We start from the raw sequence: 21,774 nt of genomic DNA, 5'->3' as shown, positions 1-21,774 counted from the left end.
CCTTCTATACTAGACATAGTAACGGCTCTAGACTGGAACCCACATCAACCAATCATATTGTAGAATACGGACACCGGACATATGTTCACAGCCATTGGCAACAGGATGTTATTTAAAGGCTTAAAACTTCAAGTACCTCTAAAGCCAGTGCACAAGGGGAGAAAATAGGATTTTAATTACCTTTAGGTAAATCCTTTTTCTCGTAGTCCGTAGAGGATGCTGGCGTCCACATTAGTACCATGAGGTATAGACAAGTCCACTAGGAGCCGTTGGCACTTTAAGAGTTTAATAGTGTGGGCTGGCTCCTCCCTCTATGCCCCTCCTATCAGACCCAGTACCCGAAGAGACAAACAACTTCGAGAGAGGGATTTTACACAGATAGTGGCGAGATTCACACCAGCTCACACAAACAAGGCAAACCAAGCTAACTAGCTTGAAAACTCAGCAAAAGCTGAATAACATTACTGAACCAAGTAACAACGCAGTACGTAACTAAGAACAAAGCAGTACTGAACCAAGTAACCACTGCAGGATAACGAAGCACTGGGCAGGCGTCCAGCATCCTCTACGGACTACGAGAAAAGGATTTACCGGTAGGTAATTAAAATCCTATTTTCTCTTACGTCCTAGAGCAGAGGTTCTCAAACTCGGTCCTCGGGGGCACACACACTGCATGTTTTGCAGGTCTCCTCACAGAATCGCAAGTGAAATAATTAGCTCCACCTGTGGACCTTTTAAAATGTGTCAGTGAGTAATTAATACACCTGTGCACCTGCTGGGTTACCTGCAAAACATGCACTGTGTGTGCCCCCGAGGACCGAGTTTGAGAACCTCTGTCCTAGAGGATGCTGGGGTCCATATTAGTGCCAAAGCTCCCAATACGGGAGGGAGAGCGCGGAGGCTCCTGCAGAACTGATTGACCAAACTTTAGGTCCTAAGAGGCCAAACTATCGAACTTGTAGAACTTAGCAAATGTGTTCGACCCTGACCAAGTAGCCGCTCGGCAAAGTTGTAAAGCCGAGACCCCTCGGGCAGCCGCCCAGGAAGAACCCACCTTACGAGTAGAGTGGGCCTTAACAGATCTTGGACACAGAAATCCTGCCGTAGAATATGCATGCTGAATAGTGAACCTGAGCCAGCGAGAAATTGTCTGCTTAGAAGCATGACACCCAATTTTCTTGGGATCAAAAAGGACAAACAGAGTCCGATTTCCTGTGACGAGCAGTCCTCTTCACATAGAACTTCAAAAGACCTCACAACATCCAAGGACTTTGATTTAATTGAAGAGACTGAAGCTACTGGCACCACAATATACATATTAGTCAAGCGCTAAGAGCAATACTTCCCTTGTTTTGGGATGAGTATAAACCAATGTTTCTCCTCTTGAATGGGTGATGTTCTCAATATAATTCACCAGATTTTGTGAAGAAACATGGAACAAAGAAAATGGAACAAATATAGTGTAGTATGTCAACCACACAACAACAGTAAGTCCCAAACACTTTTTATCCGGTGTCCCCTTAGTTCAAATGATATACGGAATGAGAAGTCCTAGAGGGCGTACCGTACTCACACAGTAGATAGCCACCATGGACCCATCAAGGTATCTTTATAGTTTGGATCCCACCCTCTCACTGATGAATTCTAGGAGTATAGGTGCATACCCAAACTCACACTTCAGAGGATGATGACAAACATATCAAGGTATCTTTAATCCCCCTTAACGAATAAATCAGGATAGCGTACCCCACTCACAATTGCAGGAGCTACTACTCTCGCATCAAGGTATCTTTACATTGGATGTGTTTCCCGATGAAAAAAATTCCAATCCAATCCACATTTATGAAAAAGGGGTAACAATTTTATTAAAAAGACAAAAACAGTCCATAAAACATATAAAATGGAGGTACTCCTGCACAGCACCAGGGAAAACCATAGGTGTGTAGATGGAAAAATAGAGACGGGCGTTCCGGACTGCCCACTCACCACTACCCAGGTAGATCGAACCAAAAAGGTGGATGTGCAGATGGTCCCCTCTGTATTAGGCCGACGCGTTTCAATCCTGCTGGATCCTTCCTCATCTACTGTGTGAGTACGGTACGCCCTCTAGGACTTCTCATTCCATATATCAATTGAACCTTGGGGACACCGGATAAAAAGTGTTTGGGACTTACTGTTGTTGTGTGGTTGACATACTACACTATATTTGTTCCATTTTCTTTGTTCCATGTTTCTTCACAAAATCTGGTGAATTATATTGAGAACATCACCCATTCAAGAGGAGAAACATTGGTTTATACTCATCCCAAAACAAGGGAAGTATTGCTCTTAGCGCTTGACTAATATGTATATTTTCTCATTTCTTTGTACTGCATTATTGTTTTAGAAGTAAGGTGAAACTTCTGAGAATTGTACTTAATCAGCAGCTTTAGCGCCTGGTTGTAATACACTCAAACCCATTTCCATTGGCACCACAATAGGTTGCTTGATATGAAAAGCCGACACAGCCTTTGGAAGGAACTGCTGACGCGTCCTGAGCTCAGCCCTATTTTCAAGGAAGATTAAGCAGGGGCTTTTACAGGACAAAGCCCCCAATTCCGACACACGTCGAGCAGAAGCTAAGGCCAACAATGGGACAGCGAGAAACTTGATATCAGCCTCCTGTAAAGGCTCAAACCAATCTGATTGCAGGAAATGCAACACCACGTTAAGATCCCAGGGTGCCGTCGGCGCCACAAAGGAAGGCTGGATGTGCAGAACCCCTTTCAAAAAAGTCGAAACCTCAGGGAGGGCAGCCAATTGTTTCTGGAAAAAAATGGATAAAGCCGAAATCTGGACCTTTATGGATCCCAAAAGCAGGCCCATATCCACACCTGCTTGTAGAAGAGGAGAAACCGAAACTTCTTGGACTCACACCAAGACACATTTTTTCCAAATGCGATGATAATGTTTAGACGTTACTCCTTTCCTAGCCTGTATAGGTAGGAATAACCTTGCTCGGAATACCCTTCTGGGCTAAGATCTGGCGTTTAACCTCCATGCCGTCAAACGTAGCCGCGGTAAGTCTTGATAAGCGAACGGCCCCTGTTGCAGGAGATCCTCGCGAAGAGGAAGAGGCCTCTGATCTTCCAGCAGTAAGTCCAGAAGATCCACGTACCAAGCTCTCCTTGGCCAGTCCGGAGCAATGAGAATTGCCTGAACCCTTGTTCTCTTTAAGAGTTTTAGAATTCTTGGAATGAGAGGAAGTGGAGGGAACACATACACTGACTTGAATACCCACGGTGTTACCAGGGCATCCACCGCCACTGCTTGTGGGTCTCTCGACCTGGAACAGTACCTCCGAAGTTTCTTGCTGAGACGAGAAGCCATCATGTATATTTGAGGCACGCCACAAAGACTGGTCACATTCTCCTGGATGGAAATCGTGCCTACTGAGGAAGTCTACTTCCAAGTTGTCCACTCCTGTAAGGAAGATTGCCGACAGCGCCACTGCGGGCTTTTCTGCCCAGAGGAGGATTCTTGTTACCTCTGACATAGCAGCCCTGCTCTTCGCTCCTCCCTGTCGGTTTATGTAGGCCACCGTCGTCACATTGTCCGACTGTACTTGAATGGCCTGATTTTGCAGAAGATGTGCCGCTTGGAGAAGACCGTTGTATACGGCTCTCAGTTCCAGAATGTTTATTGGAAGAATGGATTCCAGACTTGACCACCTTCTTTGGAAGAGTGACTGCGCCCCAACCCCTGAGACTTGCATCCGTGGTTAGAAGGATCCAGTTCTGAACCCCGAACCTGCGGCCCTCCAGAAGGTGAGGCATTTGCAGCCACCAGAGGAGTGAAATCCTTGCTTTCGGCGACAGACGTATCCTCTGGTGCATGTGTAGGTGATATCCCGACCACTTGTCTAGGAGATCCAGTTGGAAGGACCGAGCATGAAATCTTCCGTACTGTAGAGCCTCGTAGGAGGCAACCATCTTCCCCAGAAGGCGAATGCCCTGGTTAACCGATACCCAGGTAGGCTTCAAGACATCCCGGACCATTAATTGTATCACCAACGCTTTCTCCACCGGTAGAAACACCCTCTGCACTTCCGTGTCGAGGATCATTCCCAGGAAAGACAGCCGCCTTGTCGGCTCCAGATGAGACTTCGGAAGGTTCAGGATCCAACCGTGCTTCCTGAGCAGCTGTGTCAAGAGCATGATGGACCGCAACAACCTCTCCCTGGACCACGCCTTAATCAGCAGATCGTCCAGATATGGAATTATGTTCACTCCCTGTCTGCGGAGAAGAACCATCAACTCTGCCATCACCTTGGAGAACACCCTCGGTGCCGTGGAGAGAACGAATGGCAGTGCCTGGAACGGACAGTGACTGACCAACAGTGCAAATCTGAGATAAGCCTGATGTGGCGGCCAAATCTGAATGTGGAGGTATGCATCCTTGATATCTAGGGATACCAGAAACTCTCCCTCCTCCAGACCTGAGATCACTGCTCTCAGAGACTCCATTTTGAATTTAAACTACCTCAGATAAGGGTTTAACGATTTCAAGTTCAAAATCGGTCTGACCGAACCATCCGGTTTCGGTACCACGAAAAGGTTTGAATAGTAACCCATGTGTTGCATATGAGGTGGAACTGGAACAATAACCTCTGACTTTTCCAATTTTTGGATGGCTTCCTGTAGGATAGCCCTTTCTGTCAGTAAAGCTGGCAAACCTGATTTGAAGAATCGGTGAGGCGGGAGTTCTTGAAACTCCAGTCTGTACCCCTGGGACACAATATCCTGTATCCAGGCTGGATGACACCCAGACATGGCTGAAACGTCTGAATCTCACACCCACCAGCCCGTTCTCCAGGCTGTGCGGTCCACCGTCATGCTGAGGATTTTGAGGAACCAGGCGCAGGCTTCTGGTCCTGGGAACCCGCAGGCGCAGGCTTCTTTGATTTTGCCCGACCACCTCTAAAGAAGGTGGTAGGAGGTTTGGACTTTTTTGTCTTTGTGGTCCGAAAGGACTGCAATGTTGATGAAGAAAAGGGTTTCTTCATAGAAAGAGCAGTTGAGGGAACAAAAGTTGACTTACCCGCGGTTGCCGTGGAAATCCACACATCTAACGCTTCCCCAAATAGAGCCGGACCTTTGAAGGGTAGGTTCTCCACACTTCTCTTGGATTCCGTGTCTGCTGACCATTGGTGTAGCCAGAGTCCCCTGCGTGCTGAGACAGCCATGGAAGATATCCTTGCATTCAGAGTACCCAGGTCCTTCATGGACTCCACCATGAAACCCGTAAAAACAGTTCAATGTCACTTCTATCCATCGTATCTAAGTCCTCTAGTAATGTGCCTGACCACTTTACTATGGATCCATGCACAGGCAATAGTGGGCCTTAACACCACCCCTGAAGCAGTGTATATGGATTTGAGCGTAGTGTCAATCTTACCATCAGCCAGTTCTTTTAACGCGGTAGATCAAGGTACAGGTAAATCCACCTTTTTAGACAGTCTGCAGAGAGATGCGTCAACTATGGGTGGGTTTTCCCCATTTTGTCCTATCCTCCTCAGGGAAGGGAAAAGCAACTAGAACCCTTTTTGGGATCTGGAATTTTTTCTCCGGGGTTTCCCAGGACTTTTCAAATAGTGTGTTTAATTCTTTAGACGCAGGGAAGGTTAGCAAGGGTTTCTTATTGTCTCTGAAGAAAGCCTCCTCAACCTGCTCAGGTGGTGTGTCAGTAATGTGTAACACATTCCTGATGGCCTCAATCATGAGCTGCACCCCCTTTGCAAGGGATGCCACCCCCCTCAGCACATCCCCATCACCGTCTGCCGTGTCAGAGTCGGTATCCGTGTCGGCTTGCATAATCTGGGCAAGTGCACGTTTCTTTGGGTATATGCTAGGGGATTCTGAAGTAAAAGGAACAGAACCCGACCAATCTTCCATAGACTTCCTTAAAACCTGAGTTTCAGTCTCAGTATGGGCTACCCTAGTAGAAATCTGAGATAACATTCCCTTAATGGAAACCAGCCAATGTGGCTCAGATTCAGAAGCCTGAGACATGATATTACATTGCTGGGTACATGGAATGGATTCCTCTGGAGAAGATACCTCATCTTCAGCATGAGACACAGAGTCCCTGGACATGGTTACGTGAGAATTTGCATACACACTAACACACACAGGAAAATATCAGACACAGTTTCCCCCAAGCACCTTCAGAGAGAGATAGAGTTTGGAACCAGCACACACAGCGCCCCAGAGACAGTTATATAAGAATTGCCTGGCGCTGACTGTGTACCCTTAATAGACTACACAGTAAAATTGCAGCTTTCCCCTTTTCTACAACCCCCTGGTACCGCACAGAATAGCTGGAGTCATGTGGAGGGACAACGCTCCCTGTCAGCATCGCTGGAAGTGGATCCGCAGGAAGAAAATGGCGCTGGTGAGCTGCTGGATCCGCTCTGAGGAAAAGCTCCGCCCCCATAAATGGCACGTCTTCCCGCACTATTTGAAATTTTATACTGGCCTGAGGTATTATGCTAGCAGCGTTTGCCGGAGTCCCTGATAGCCTGAGTAACCAGTGTAAGGGTATTTGCGCTGACCCAGAGTGCCCCTCATAGCACCGCACCTGCTGTACCGCTGAGCCTTCCGGAGCGCAGTATCAGTACTGCGCTCCCACCCTGTTGCCGCCATTCACACCGGCTCCCCGCCTGTCGGGTTGCCGGTGACACACTCACCACCGGAATCTTCTGGCTCTGTTAGGGGGTGGCGGCATGCTGCGGGAGTGAGTGGTCGCCTGGGGTGGCTAATGATCATCACCCTCAGAAGCTCAGTGTCCTGTCAGCGGAGATAGTGGTCATTAACCTCTCAGGGTTGGACACTACTCTCCCCCCCCCCCCCCCCCCTAAGTCCCACAAAGCAGGAGGCTGTTGCCAGCAGCCTCCCTGTGCCTAAATTGCTCTTAGATAAAAAATAAAAATAAAGAAGCTCTAGGAGCTCCCCTAGCTGTGACCGGCTCCTCCGGGCACATGTTCTAAACTGGGTCTAGTAGGAGGGGAATAGAGGGAGGAGCCAGCCCACACTATTAAACTCTTAAAGTGCCCATGGCTCCTAGTAGACCCATATATACCCCATGGTATTAATGTGGACCCCAGCATCCTCTAGGACATAAGAGAAAATAAGAATTTACTCACCGGCAATTCTATTTCTCGTAGTCCGTAGTGGATGCTGGGGACTCCGTAAGGACCATGGGGAATAGACGGGCTCCGCAGGAGACTGGGCACTCTAAAAGAAAGATTAGGTACTATCTGGTGTGCACTGGCTCCTCCCTCTATGCCCCTCCTCCAGACCTCAGTTAGGGAAACTGTGCCCGGAAGAGCTGACACTACAAGGAAAGGATTTGGAATCCAGGGTAAGACTCATACCAGCCACACCAATCACACCGTATAACTTGTGATAACCATACCCAGTTAACAGTATGAACAACAACTGAACCTCAATCAACGGATGGCTCATAACAATAACCCTTTAGTAAGCAATAACTATATACACGTATTGCAGAAGAAGTCCGCACTTGGGACGGGCGCCCAGCATCCACTAAGGACTACGAGAAATAGAATTACCGGTGAGTAAATTCTTATTTTCTCTGACGTCCTAGTGGATGCTGGGGACTCCGTAAGGACCATGGGGATTATACCAAAGCTCCCAAACGGGCGGGAGAGTGCGGACGACTCTGCAGCACCGAATGAGCAAACTCAAGGTCCTCCTCAGCCAGGGTATCAAACTTGTAGAACTTAGCAAATGTGTTTGAACCCGACCAAGTAGCAGCTCGGCAAAGCTGTAAAGCCGAGACCCCTCGGGCAGCCGCCCAAGAAGAGCCCACCTTCCTTGTGGAATGGGCTTTTACTGATTTTGGATGCGGCAATCCAGTCGCAGAGTAAGCCAGCTGAATCGTGCTACAGATCCAGCGAGCAATAGTCTGCTTCGAAGCAGGAGCGCCAACCTTGTTGGCTGCATATAGAATAAACAGCGAGTCAGACTTTCTGACTCCCGCCGTTCAGGAAACATACATTTTCAAAGCCCGGACTACGTCCAGCAACTTGGAATCCTCCAAATCCCTAGTAGCCGCAGGCACCACAATAGGTTGGTTCAAATGAAACGATGATACCACCTTAGGGAGAAATTGGGGACGAGTCCTCAATTCTGCCCTGTCCATATGGAAGATCAGATAGGGGCTTTTACATGACAAAGCCGCCAATTCTGACACACGCCTAGCCGAAGCTAAGGCCAATAGCATGACCACTTTCCACGTGAGATATTTTAGCTCCACGGTCTTAAGTGGCTCAAACCAGTGGGATTTCAGGAAATCCAACACAACGTTAAGATCCCAAGGTGCCACTGGTGGCACAAAAGGAGGCTGAATATGCAGCACTCCCTTTACAAACGTCTGAACCTCAGGCAGTGAAGCCAGTTCTTTTTGAAAGAAAATGGATAGGGCATTGATCTGAACCTTTATGGACCCTAATTTGAGGCCCATAGTCACACCTGACTGTAGGAAATGCAGAAAACGACCCAACTGGAAGTCCTCTGTTCTGGGTACCAAGTCCTTCTTGGCCAATCCGGAACAATGAGTATTGTTCTCACTCCTCTTTTTCTTACTATTCTCAGTACCTTGTGTATGAGAGGAAGAGGAGGAAACACATATACCGACTGGAACACCCACGGAGTTACCAGTGCGTCCACAGCTATCGCCTGAGGGTCCCTTGACCTGGCGCAATATTTTTTTAGCTTTTTGTTTAGGCGGGACGCCATCATGTCCACCTGTAGCCGTTCCCACCGATTTGCAATCTGCTCGAAGACATCTTGATGAAGTCCCCACTCTCCCGGGTGGAGGTCGTGCCTGCTGAGGAAGTCTGCTTCCCAGTTGTCCACTCCCGGAATGAACACTGCTGACAGTGCTTGTACGTGATTCTCCGCCCAACGAAGAATCCTTGTGGCTTCCGCCATCGCCACCCTGCTTCTTGTGCCGCCCTGTCGGTTTACATGGGCGACTGCCGTGATGTTGTCTGACTGAATCAGCACTGGTTGGTCTCGAAGCAGGGGCTCCGCTTGACTCAGGGCGTTGTATATGGCCCTTAATTCCAGTATGTTTATGTGCAGACGAGTCTCCTGACTTGACCACAGCCCCTGGAAGTTTCTTCCCTGAGTGACTGCCCCCCATCCGCGGAGGCTTGCATCCGTGGTCACCAGGACCCAGTCCTGTATGCCGAACCTGCGGCCCTCAAGAAGATGAGCACTCTGCAGCCACCACAGAAGAGACACCCTGGCCCTCGGGGACAGGGCGATCAGCCGATGCATCTGAAGATGCGATCCGGACCACTTGTCCAACAGATCCCACTGAAAGATCCTGGCATGGAACCTGCCGAAAGGAATGGCTTTGTGTGACACTACCATCTTTCCCAGGACTCACGTGCAGTGATGCACCGACACCTGCTTTGGTTTCAGGAGATCCCTGACCATGGTCACTAACTCCTGAGCCTTCTCCTCCGGGAGAAATACCTTCTTCTGTTCTGTGTCCAGAATCATGCCCAGGAAGGGCAGACGCGTCGTAGGAATCAGCTGCGACTTTGGAATATTCAGAATCCAGCCGTGCCGTAGCAACACTTCCTGAGAGTGCGCTACGCTGACCAACAACTGCTCTCTGGACCTCACCTTTATGAGGAGATCGTCCAAGTACGGGATAACTAACTCCTTGCTTCCGGAGAAGTACCATCATCTCCGCCATTACCTTGGTAAAGACTCTCGGTGCCGTGGATAGACCAAACGGCAACGTCTGGAATTGGTAATGACAGTCCTGTACCACAAACCTCAGGTACTCCTGGTGAGGCGGATAAATGGGGACATGCAAGTACGCATCCTTGATGTCCAGAGATACCATAAAATCCCCCTCTTCCAGGCTGGCAATGACCGCTCTGAGCGATTCCATTTTGAACCTGAACTTTTTCATGTAAATGTTCAAGGATTTTAAATTTAGAATGGGTCTTACCAAACCGTCCGGTTTCGGTACCACAAACAGTGTGGAATAGTAACCCCTTCCCTGCTGAAGGGGGGATACCATTATTATCACTTGCTGGAGGTACAGCTTGTGAATAGTCGTCAGGACTATCTCCCTCCCCGTGGGAGAAGCTGGCAAGGCGGATTTTAGGTAACGGTGAGGGGGGCGTCACTTCGAATTCCAGCTTGTATCCCTGAGATACAACTTGTATAGCCCAAGGATCCACTTGTGAGCGAACCCACTGGTTGCAGAAATTTCGGAGACGCGCCCCCACCGCTCCTGGCTCCGCCTGTGGAGCCCCAGCGTCATGCGGTGGACTTAGTGGAAGCAGGGGAGGACTTTTGTGCCTGAGAACTGGCTGCATGGTGCAGCTTCTTTCCTCTACCCCTGCCTCTGGCAAGAAAGGATGCACCTCTGACTCTCTTGCTTTTTTGAGAACGAAATCAGGATTTTGGTACTTACCGATAAATCCCTTTCTCCGATTCCACAGGGGCCACTGGAGCGTAGTTACAATGGGGAATAGTAGGCAGTAATTGGGAGCTGGCACTTTAAAAAATTCTAACCCTGTGGCTAGCTCCTCCCCTACTATCTCCCCTCCAAGCCAGTCTACGTAAAACTGTGCCCAAGGAGAGCTGTAATAATGAAAACCTTAAGGTAGAGGAGGTTATTGACGTCCAGTCAACCAGGATAACCCAAACTAACCCTGGAATAGAACCTAACAATAAACAGGCTAACCTGAACTCAACAAGCGGTCATTTATTGAACCGCAAACCGTTAAGCAAAAAACAACGAGGAACAGCGCTGGGCGGGCGTCCAGTGGCCCCTGTGGAATCGGAGAAAGGGATTTATCGGTAAGTACCAAAATCCTGATTTCTCCTTCATCCACTAGGGGCCACTGGAGCGTAGTTACAATGGGGACGTCCCAGAGCTCCCAGAACGGGTGGGAGAGCGCTGAGAGTCCTGCAAAACCGCTCGGCCAAACTGAGATGCAGAGGCCGCAAAAGTGTCAAACTTGTAGAATTTGACAAACGTATGACGGCCGGACCAAGTAGCCGCCCGACATAAAGTAGTAATAGAGACCCCCCGGGCAGCCGCCCACGAAGGTCCCACAGAGCGTGTGGAGTGTGCTGAAATGGAAGATGGAGGTTCCCGAGAAGCCGCCAAATAAGCTTGTCTGATGGTCAGCCGAATCCATCGAGACAAGGTTTGCTTAGAGGCCGGCCAACCACGGCGGGCAGCGTCGTACAGAACAAATAAGGAATCAGACTTCCGAATAGCTGAAGTCCTATCCACATAGATCTTGAGCGATCTTACAACGTCCAATGATCTCGCATCCGGAGAGTCCCCCGAGAGGGCCGGGATGACAAGCGGCTGATTGATGAGAAAATCAGACACCACCTTAGGTAGAAAGGACATATGAGTACGAAGCTCGGCCCTATCCGCATGAAACACCAGGTAAGGAGACCTGCAAGAGAGAGCCCCCAGTTCCGACACCCTTCTAGCTGAAGCCAGCGCCAGGAGAAGAACCACCTTCCAGGTGAGATATTTTATCTCTACTGATTCCAGGGGCTCAAACAATGAAGACTGCAGAAAAGACAGGACAAGACTGAGATCCCATGGCGCTGTCGGAGGACGGAAGGGAGGCTGTATTCGAAGAACCCCTTGAAAGAAGGTCTGAACCTCAGGCAGCAAGGCTAACCTTTTCTGGAAGTAAACCGAAAGAGCAGAGACCTGCACTTTTAGTGAGCCCAGTCTTAGGCCTGCTGAAAAACCCGCCTGCAAAAAACGGAGAAGACGGGCTAAGCTATACACGGAAGGAGAAAATTCTCGACGTTCACACCATGCTACATAAGCCTTCCAAATGCGGTAGTAGTGAGAAGATGTAACTGACTTTCTAGCCCGAAGCATAGTAGGTATAACTGTACGAGGAATTCCCTTCCTTGTCAAGATGGCTTTTTCAACAGCCACGCCGTCAAACGTAGCCTGCGTAAGTCTGGATAAAGAAAAGGACCCTGTTGTAGAAGGTCGTCTCGTAGTGGTAGGGTCCAAGGCTCAACCACCGACAACAGATGTAGAGTGGAGTACCAAACCCTGCGTGGCCAATCCGGAGCCACTAGGAGAACCAGAGCGTCTTCCCTCTTGATGCGTTGCAGAACCTTCGGCAACAGCGGGAAAGGAGGAAAGAGGTAGACGAACCGGAAATTCCAAGGAGCCGTGAGGGCATCCACGGCCGCCGCCGCCGGGTCCCTTGTCCGAGAGTAATAAAGAGGCAACTGATGGTTCAGGCGGGATGCCATGAGGTCGATCTGTGGTTTTCCCCATCGACGTACTAGTTGCCAAAACACCTGGGGATGTAACGACCACTCTCCCGGGTGCATGTCCTGTCGACTTAGATAGTCGGCTTCCCAATTGTCCACTCCCGGAATGAATATTGCTGAGAAGGACAGAGCATACTTCTCCGCCCAGAGAAGGATGTTGGTGACTTCCCTCATCGCTGCGCAGCTGCGAGTGCCGCCCTGACGGTTGATGTACGCTACCGCCGTGGCGTTGTCGGACTGAACTCTGACCGCTCGACCTCGCAGGAGGTGATGTGCCTGCAGCAGGGTGTTGTACACCGCCCTTAGTTCGAGAATGTTTATGGGGAGAGCGGATTCGTGGATTGACCAGCGCCCCTGAAACTGATGTCCCAGGGTCACTGCCCCCCAGCCTCGCAGACTGGCGTCCGTGGTGAGGAGAGTCCAATCCCATATGCCGAACCGTCTTCCTTCCAACAGATGGGTCGACTGGAGCCACCAGAGCAGCGATGACCGTGCCTTTGGAGATAGCGTCACCCGCTGATGAAGGAACAGATGAGATCCTGACCACTGATTTAGAAGACACAGCTGAAACGGTCGAGAGTGGAAGCGACCGTACGGAAGAGCTTCGAACGCTGCTACCATCTTTCCCAGCAGGCGAATGCACAGATATACTGACACCCGACGGTGCTGAAGGACCAATCTTACCAGTGTCTGCAGAGAGAGTATCTTGTCCCGCGGAAGGAAAACCCTCTGATGGACTGTATCGAGAATCATTCCCAGAAACAACAGCCGTTGTGAGGGGCATAAGTGAGACTTCGGAAAATTCAGGACCCACCCGTGTCGGATCAGAAGGTCCTGTGTCATCCGGATATTCCGAAGTAACCCTTCTGCTGAGCTTGCTTTTATTAGCAGATCGTCCAGATAGGGAACAATCGTCACACCCTGCTTCCGAAGTAGGGCCATCATGACCGCCATGACCTTTGTGAACACTCTGGGAGCAGAAGAGAGACCGAAAGGAAGGGCCTGGAACTGTAAATGAACGTCCTGTATTGCGAACCGGAGAAAAGTCTGATGAGGAGGCCAAATGGGAACATGTAAGTATGCGTCCTTGATGTCTAAGGATGCCAGAAACTCGTCTTTTTCCAACCCCGCAATAACAGACTGGAGGGACTCCATCTTGAACTTGAATACCTTCAAATACGGATTGAGATCTTTCAAGTTCAGGATTGGTCTGACTGAGCCGTCCGGCTTCGGTACTAGAAAAAGGCTTGAGTAATAGCCCTGTTTCCGATGATGCGAGGGAACAGGGATCACAACCCTTGCAGACAGAAGCTTCTGGACCGCGGTTTGTAAGGCAACTCCCCGGTTGTCGGAAACTGGCAAACCCGTGGTAAAGAACCGCTGGGGTGGTTGTTCCTGAAAAACGAGCTTGTAACCGCAAGTGATGAGATCCCGGACCCAAGCATCTGGGCAGGACTGTATCCAGACCTCCTTGAAATCCCACAACCGAGCTCCCACCCTGTGATCTCCCAGGTGGGAGGGAGGCCCGTCATGCGGTGGCAGAAGACTTAACGTCTGACTGGGCTGAGGCTGCGGAACCTCTACCCCTGCCGCCGCCTCTACCTCTATGGCCACGGAAGGTAGAAGCTCCACCCCTGGCCTGTCCTCGAAACCTGGAAGGGGCACGAAAGGATCGAAAAGAGGGACCCCTATATGGTCTGCGAGCGGCTGGAGCAACAGAAGGAAGATAAGCCGACCTACCCCCCGTGGCCGTAGAGATCCAGGCATCCAGATCCTTACCAAACAGAAACTCACCCGTAAAGGGCAACGCCTCTGCCGCCCTTTTGGATTCCGTATCCGCATGCCAATGCCGGAGCCATAGCGCTCTGCGGGCCGCAATTGTTTCTAGCTCCGAGAACACCTATGTCCTTAGACGCTTCTCAAAGATAAAGGGCTGATTCACGGATGTGTTCTGCCAACTCTATCAATTGATCCGCCGGTAATTCGTCACGAATTCCAGAGGACAATTGTTCCGCCCAAGCTTCAATCGCCTTGGTGACCCAACAACCTACCTGCGCCGGGCGATGTAAAACCCCTGCCGCAGAGTAAATATTCTTTAAGGTAGACTCCAACTTCCTATCTGACGCCTCCTTAAGTGAAGTTGCCCCCGGAACAGGCAGGACCGTCTTTTTGGACAGATGAGACACCGAAGGATCCACGATCGGAGAGGTCTCATAGCGCGTTCTGCTACCTGCGGGAAAAGGATAGGAAGACAACATTTTTCTTGATACCTGAAATTTCGCGTCTGGATGCTTCCAGGCTGTTGTTATAAGCGCATCCAGCTCCTCCGAAACTGGAAAAGTCACCGGCAGGTATTGGTCGGTGCCAAACCTTGAAGGGCGTAAGGTGTCTTCCGTCTCCTCCACCTGTAAGACTGAGCGAATAGCAGTAATAAGAGCCTCTATACCCTGAGCTACTGGTTCAGAGTCCTCATATACCTGATCGTCAGTATCCTGGATATCCACATCCTGTATATCCTGTACATCTAACCCCGCCTCATCTAATTGAGGCATATCATCATCAAAGTCCTGTAACACAGAGGCTAGCAATCTCTTTTTTGCAGCCTGTTGAGGGGGGCTAAAGGACGGGGCTTGGGAAGGGATTACAGCCCTGGAAAGCCCTTCCACTGACTTTGCCAATGACCCTGCCCATGCAGGTTCTGGCGCCGGTACCGGGACAAGCTGTCGGAACCGGGCCGCCTCTCTATCTTCCCGAGAGGCTTTAAGTTCCCCAGTCAGCAGGGACATCACCTCTGTGAGTTGTGTCGTCCATGTCGGGGCGCTCTGGGGTTCTGAGGAGGGCTGAGTCGATGGCTGTGACTCCTCACCTAAAACCTGACCCTGCTTTTGTGTTGCCTTGGAGCCTTTGGTGGCCATGGCAGCACCTAAACTTGATACCCTTCCCCCACAGGAAAACAGATATAGGCAGAATGGGAGGGGAGTGAAGTAGGGAAAAGAATGTAGCCACAGCAGCCCGATCTGTCCTGCACGATACTGTGTGCAGTGACAGGCTGAATAAACAACTAGTGTACCTGCAGTGCCCCCGAGTGCCCCCCTTCCCCACTGTAACTGTTTGTTGTGTGGTCGCGTGGCCTCCGTCCCGCGCTGCTGCAGACAGGAAAATGACGGGTCCCCAGCGCGCGCTACTTCCGGGCGCGCAGAGCGGAACTAAGCCCCGCCCCCCTCCTCGACGGTGCCAAATTCAAAGTTGCCGTGTATTATGCCGGATCCCTGTAGCGGCTCTGTGAGCCGCGCTGGCGGGGATCCGAGCAGGGAGGAGGGCGGGCGGCTGGCGGGCGAGCGGGAGCGCGGCACTGCGCTGTTACTTTTACTCTTTTTTTTTTTAATAAATATTAAATAAAAATGAGTAATAATAATTAATAATCCGAGGGGAGGGGGGGGGGGGATTAGGGGGGTTGTTTGGGTGCTGGAAGGGTGTTCTTCAGTTAGTCACCATTAATAAAAATTAATTGTTCAAAACCCCCCTGTCACCCCTTCATCCCAACACTCTGGAGGGAAGTGGGGGAAATACAGACACTCACCTTTCACTGGTGGAGGGTGGCCCCGACACACACCGCACGCAGCGGTGTCCGGCCGCAGATACTCACCGCTGCCATGCTGCCGGAATCTTCTGCTGGATGGAGTGGTCCAGACACGCGCCGCACGCAGCGGTGTCCGCCAACTCAGGAGAGCTCAGTGTCTCCCTCAGCCGGGGCCCATCCTGAGCCGCACGCAGCTGCGATGGGACCCCGCCGGCAGCTCCCACGGTGCAGACTGGCAGTGGCAGAGCTGCCAGTCTGTGCGTGTGTGAAAAGAAAAATAAAATAATAAAGAAAAAAGAAAAAATTTCTTCAGCTAAACCCAAGTGAACCAGCTCCCTTGGGCACTAAACTAAGACTGGCTTGGAGGGGAGATAGTAGGGGAGGAGCTAGCCACAGGGTTAGAATTTTTTAAAGTGCCAACTCCCAATTACTGCCTACTATTCCCCATTGTAACTACGCTCCAGTGGCCCCTAGTGGATGAAGGAGAAAGGACTGTATTTGGTAATACGGTGCTGTCTTAGGCTGTGAGGAAACCTGTGGCAAGAAAGACGACTTTCCAGCTGTCGCTGTGGATACGAGGTCCGAGAGACCGTCCCCAAACAATTCCTCACCCTTATAAGGCAAAACCTCCATGTGTTTTTTTGAGTCGGCATCCCCTGTCCATTGCCGAGTCCATAAGACCCTCCTGGCAGAAATGGACATTGCATTTATTCGAGAGCCCAGCAGGCAAATGTCCCTCTGGGCATCCCGCATATATAAGAAGACGTCTTTAATATGGCTAAGTGTTAGTAATACGGTATCCCTGTCCAGGGTATCCAACCCCTCTGACAGAGTATCTGTCCATGCTGCAACAGCACTGCACATCCAAGCTGAAGCAATAGCCGGTCTCAGTAGAGTACCAGAGTGTGTATACACAGACTTCAAGATACCTTCCTGCTTCCTATCCGCAGGTTCCTTTAGGGCGGCCGTATCCTGAGACGGCAGGGCCACTCTTTTAGATAAGCGCGTCAGGGCCTTGTCAACCCTAGGGGTGGATTCCCAGCGTAACCTATCCGTTGGCGGGAAAGGGTACGCCATTAGTATTCTCTTGGGAATCACCACTTTCTTATCAGGGGAAGACCACGCTTCTTCACATAACTCATTTAATTCATGTGACGGGGGGAAAGTCACTAGCTGCTCTCCCCAAACATATTTACCCTCTTGTCAGGGACAGGGTCAGCCTCTGAAATGTGTAATACATTTTTCATTGCAATAATCATGTATCGGATGGCCTTAGTCATTTTGGGCTGTAATAGTGCCTTTTCCTCGTCGACGCTGGAGTCGGACTCCGTGTCGACATCTGTGTCAACCAACTGAGATAGTGGGCGTTTTTGAGACGCTGACGGCCTCTGAGGCGCCTGGGCAGGCCCGGGTTGAGAGCCCGGCTGTCCCCCGGCAGCAACATAAATCAAATCTCTTATGTAATGAGTTTACATTGTCATTTAAGACCTTCCACATATCCATCCAATCAGGTGTCGGCACCGACACCACATTTATCTGCACTTGCTCCGCCTCCACGTAACCCTCCTCATCAATAATGTCGACACAGCCGTACCGACACACAGCACACACACAGGGAATGCTCTGACTGAGGACAGGACCCCACAAGGTCTATGGGGAGACAGAGAAAGAATATGCCAGCACACACCACAGCGCTATATACACAGGGATACACACTACCAGAAGTGAATTTTTCCCAATAGCTGCTGTATCAATACACCTTTTGCCTAAATTTATGTGCCCCCCCTCTCTTTTTACCCTCTTAGTGCCAGGAGACTGCAGAGGAGAGCCTGGGGAGCGTCCTTCCAGCGGAGCTGTGAAGAGAAATGGCGCTGGTGTGCTGAGGAAGAAGGCCCCGCCCCCTCAGCGGCGGGCTTCTGTCCCGCTGTTTCTGACTAAAAAATGGCGGGGGTTTTACACACATATACAGTCACAGACTGTATTATGTGTCTTTTTTTATGCCAAAGGTATTCTTATTGCTGCCCAGGGCGCCCCCCCACCAGCGCCCTGCACCCTACAGTGACCGGAGTGTGTGGTGTGCAGTGGGAGCAATGGCGCACAGCTGCGGTGCTGTGCGCTACCTTAATGAAGACAGGAGTCTTCAGCCGCCGATTTCATCACCAACTTCTGATCTTCTGTCTCTGCGAGGGGGACGGCGGCGCGGCTCCGGGAACGGACGACCGAGGACCTTTGCCTGTGTTCGAACCCTCTGGAGCTAATGGTGTCCAGTAGCCTAAGAAGCGCAACCTAGCTGTGAACAGGTACGTTTGCTTCTCTCACCTCGGTCCCACGTAGCAGTGAGTCTGTTGCCAGCAGATCTCATTGAAAATAAAAAACCTAACATTACTTTCTTTACTAGCAGGCTCAGGAGAGCCCACTAGGTGCATACAGCTCTGGCCAGGCACAGATTCTAACTGAGGTCTGGAGGTGGGGCATAGAGGGAGGAGCCAGTGCACACCAGATAGTACCTAATCTTTCTTTTAGAGTGCCCAGTCTCCTGCGGAGCCCGTCTATTCCCCATGGTCCTTACGGAGTCCCCAGCATCCACTAGGACGTCAGAGAAATGTGTGCTGAGCGATCTAGCACAGATCGCTCAGCACACATCTCTCCCCTGCTCAGCACACAGCAGGGGGGAAGGGGAAGGGGGGGGGGGGGGTTCGGCAGGGACGCTCATTTCACCCAGCGGTGAAATGAGCGATGTGCTCGATTGTGCCAATCTAGTACCGGCAATAGCGACGAGTGGGGCATACACACGGAAAGATCCGTGCTTAATTTCTAAGCAATCTAGTCAGATTGCGTAGAAATTAAGCACGGATCTCTTCGTATGTACCCCCCTTAAGTTTTAAAGGAAAGCCATCCCCACATTTTCTATTTAGAAATAAGGGTTTTTAAGTCCAGGCCATAAACCTATTAAAGTCTGATTGATCAGCAGGATAGACCAAATTTCTCCTATAATCACACAAGAAGGTAATTTGTACAAAGGAAAAAATTACTTTGACAAACAATGCATAAGGATAACTATTGTTTCTTTTTTTCTATAAAGCATTGTGACCATTTCTGGTCATACTAGTTACAATTTAATAAAGTTCTGTCTTTGTGTCCTCAAACAAGTCACATGCCAAAAAAAACTTGATCTATATAATTCTATATGTCTGCTGGGATTGGTTTGGATTACAAAAGCACTTACTAAATTGGGCAGTCACTGTAATTATAAATCATACTAACTGAAGACTTGCGTGAGTGTTCTTAGGAAGTTTTCATTCTTAAATATTACAGTAGCTTCACAGGTATATACATATTTGTTACTTTACTGTTCTGGTTCTGTTCATCTAAAACACATAATCTAAGTATTTAGAATAAGAATTTCAGAAATTCACCAGCAGGTGCTTACTACTAATTGGCCAATAAACTCCGGGGCTCAGGGCAGTGGGTATTTTGTGGTTTTGCATTGCATATGCACTTATGACTAAAGAGGTATAACTGGACTGTAACTGAGCGTTCTCACCTAGCAAAATAGTCCAGGCAACCTGACAGAACTGCAGGCTATGCAGAGCTGGATGTAAATGTAAAGGCACCTGTTTTCAGATAGGTCTTATATGAGAAGCACAGGCTGGTGCAACTGCATGCAGACGATGACGACAACTAGCAGCAAACCATTAGTACACATAGGAGGCAGGCTCACAGCAAGACGCATACATGGAAATAAATGCTTATATTCGCCTGTAAGCAATGCAGGAGCACTCATGATTGATTAAGTAATGGATGTTGTGTCCTTCCCCTTACCTAATAACTGAAGTTCCAGACTGTATTTATTTTCCTACTTGCAAGTGTTAAAAGTGACTCTACTGCCATCTAATGGCTAAAGTCATAATGGTTTTAGTCCGGGTTTAATTATGAAAAGGTGGCGCTGTTTAACCAATTATAGTAAGACTGATAGCTTGTCTACTTCAGCTAATTAATGTACAGGAAGCGTCACTATTCTTAGATTGAGTGACAGTGACAAGAATAACGCGTACAGCTTGCACTCATTTCCAATGTAACACTGACCACTAACGGAGAGCATCAGGGTTTTTTTTTTTTAAGAGAAAAGCATTGCAATATGTGAAAACAGAACATTATTATATGAAATGTACAGGTGAGTAAATAGTGATCTCAATATGGAATAATAATAATGAATAACCTTCGACTTAGTTTAAATAGAACATTTTATAGCAAGTTTATAGTCAAATACATTTGCGGTATATCAGATACATTTGGTAATGGGATAACAATGGCTCCCCCAGCACAATTACCCTCTTACCTGTAATCTGCGATCACAATAAAAGATTTGGCACAAGCAGCAACAATTTTTTCCTGGGCCAAACATCCCCTGAAAAAAAAAAAAAAAAAAAAAAGATACGATTAGTTACAATGGATAATAATATAAAATAACAGCTGCCCTAGAGAGCTCACTCAAGGAAACAAATTGTTGTAGTAAAATGAGAAACAAATCGGCAGAATACAGGTATCAGCACCAGCAACTGCAAATTATCCGTCAGAAAATCCAGCACCGAACAGCAACAAATCACTGCTGTATATTTATTCCTCCACCCTAAATACTGGCTGATCTATTGATAGTTAACTTATACCCCTTTCACACCATACAAATAACCCGGTATCGACAATGTCTCACAGTCTAGGCAGAGGCAGCGTGAAGGTGATCTAATCTCCCAGCACCACCTCCGCTCCCCGTTGGCAATGGCAACCCGACCTTGCCGAGTCGGGAAGCCAATGTGAAAGGGTCCAAAGACCTGTTTCTAAATCCCGGGTGCGACCCAGCATTGTGATCTGAAAGCGGCATTATGTGGTAGTACTACTGCTGAACTTATACACAACCTAAGTGCCATTAGTGTACAGTACTATCTGTGCGAACAGACTGTGGACAAACATTATGGGGGATATTCAATTGTTTGAGAAGTCAGTTGGGTGTCTGTTTTTTCCTATCTAACAGACAGGGAAAAACAAACAGACACCCAACCGACTTTTCAAATATTTGAATTCCCTCTATGGGTCTGATTGGGCGTTGGACACGAAGCCAATATTAGTTTAAATAGCTGATGTTTAACTGTGCATCTGTAGTGCAAGGCAAAAACCATTCCTTGTACATGATTGCGGCTATAAAAAAAAAGTCAGAGTTTGGCTGCGAACCTGCAACTCCAGCCAACCTGGACTTCATTACATCAGGCCCGTAATATCTGATGGGCGCATTATGGGAGGGTCGCGGACGTGTAGAATAACTGGTTTCAAACAATGACGCCTGTTCACTAACACTGGAGGCCCTACTCTGATGGAGAATCTGCACTAGCTTCAATGGCGCATCCAATGGTACAAAGGTGCACAAAGCGAGTGTCTCTGTCCTTGCATAGACTGACACACAGAAAGAAGAAAAAAAAAAAAAGAAGAAAAAAAGCGAAAATGCAGGTGCACACTCTAAGCACTAAGAACACATAACAAACTCTGCAATTTAACATGGAGTAAAATTGAGGCTCTCACCATAATTTTTGCTCAAAAAACATGGGCCCACATACCACGACCAGGTGACCTCATCAGGTGGGTAGCTAACATTCCTAAGGTTCAAATGTCAGATGTATGGCTGTACTGCAGGGGAAGGGCTGATACCAGCATAAAGCCACAGGCACAACTATGGCAAATGGCGTCAAAACGGTTACTGCTATGTGCAATCGGAATCAGCACTGTATATCATGATAAAAGTTATGCTTTAGCATGCCCACACGTGAAGGAAGTAGTGTGTGT

At 49.1% G+C, this 21,774-nt stretch overlaps 1 protein-coding gene across 1 annotated transcript in view; it reads right to left on the bottom strand.

Moving 5' to 3' along the window:
- RPIA (ribose 5-phosphate isomerase A) overlaps positions 1-21,774 on the bottom strand; it is an 81,332-nt gene that overhangs the window by 13,247 nt on the left and 46,311 nt on the right. Inside the window, exon 7 of the mRNA XM_063925136.1 lies at positions 20,282-20,350. Coding sequence (XP_063781206.1) covers positions 20,282-20,350 — 69 coding nt within the window. The remainder of the gene's footprint in view (positions 1-20,281; positions 20,351-21,774) is intronic.

This window comes from Pseudophryne corroboree, chromosome 1 (assembly GCF_028390025.1).
Source record: "Pseudophryne corroboree isolate aPseCor3 chromosome 1, aPseCor3.hap2, whole genome shotgun sequence".
Classification (NCBI taxonomy): domain Eukaryota; kingdom Metazoa; phylum Chordata; class Amphibia; order Anura; family Myobatrachidae; genus Pseudophryne; species Pseudophryne corroboree.
The sequence above is the reverse complement of the archived record's forward strand: the minus strand, read 5'-3'. Positions and strand labels throughout refer to the sequence as shown.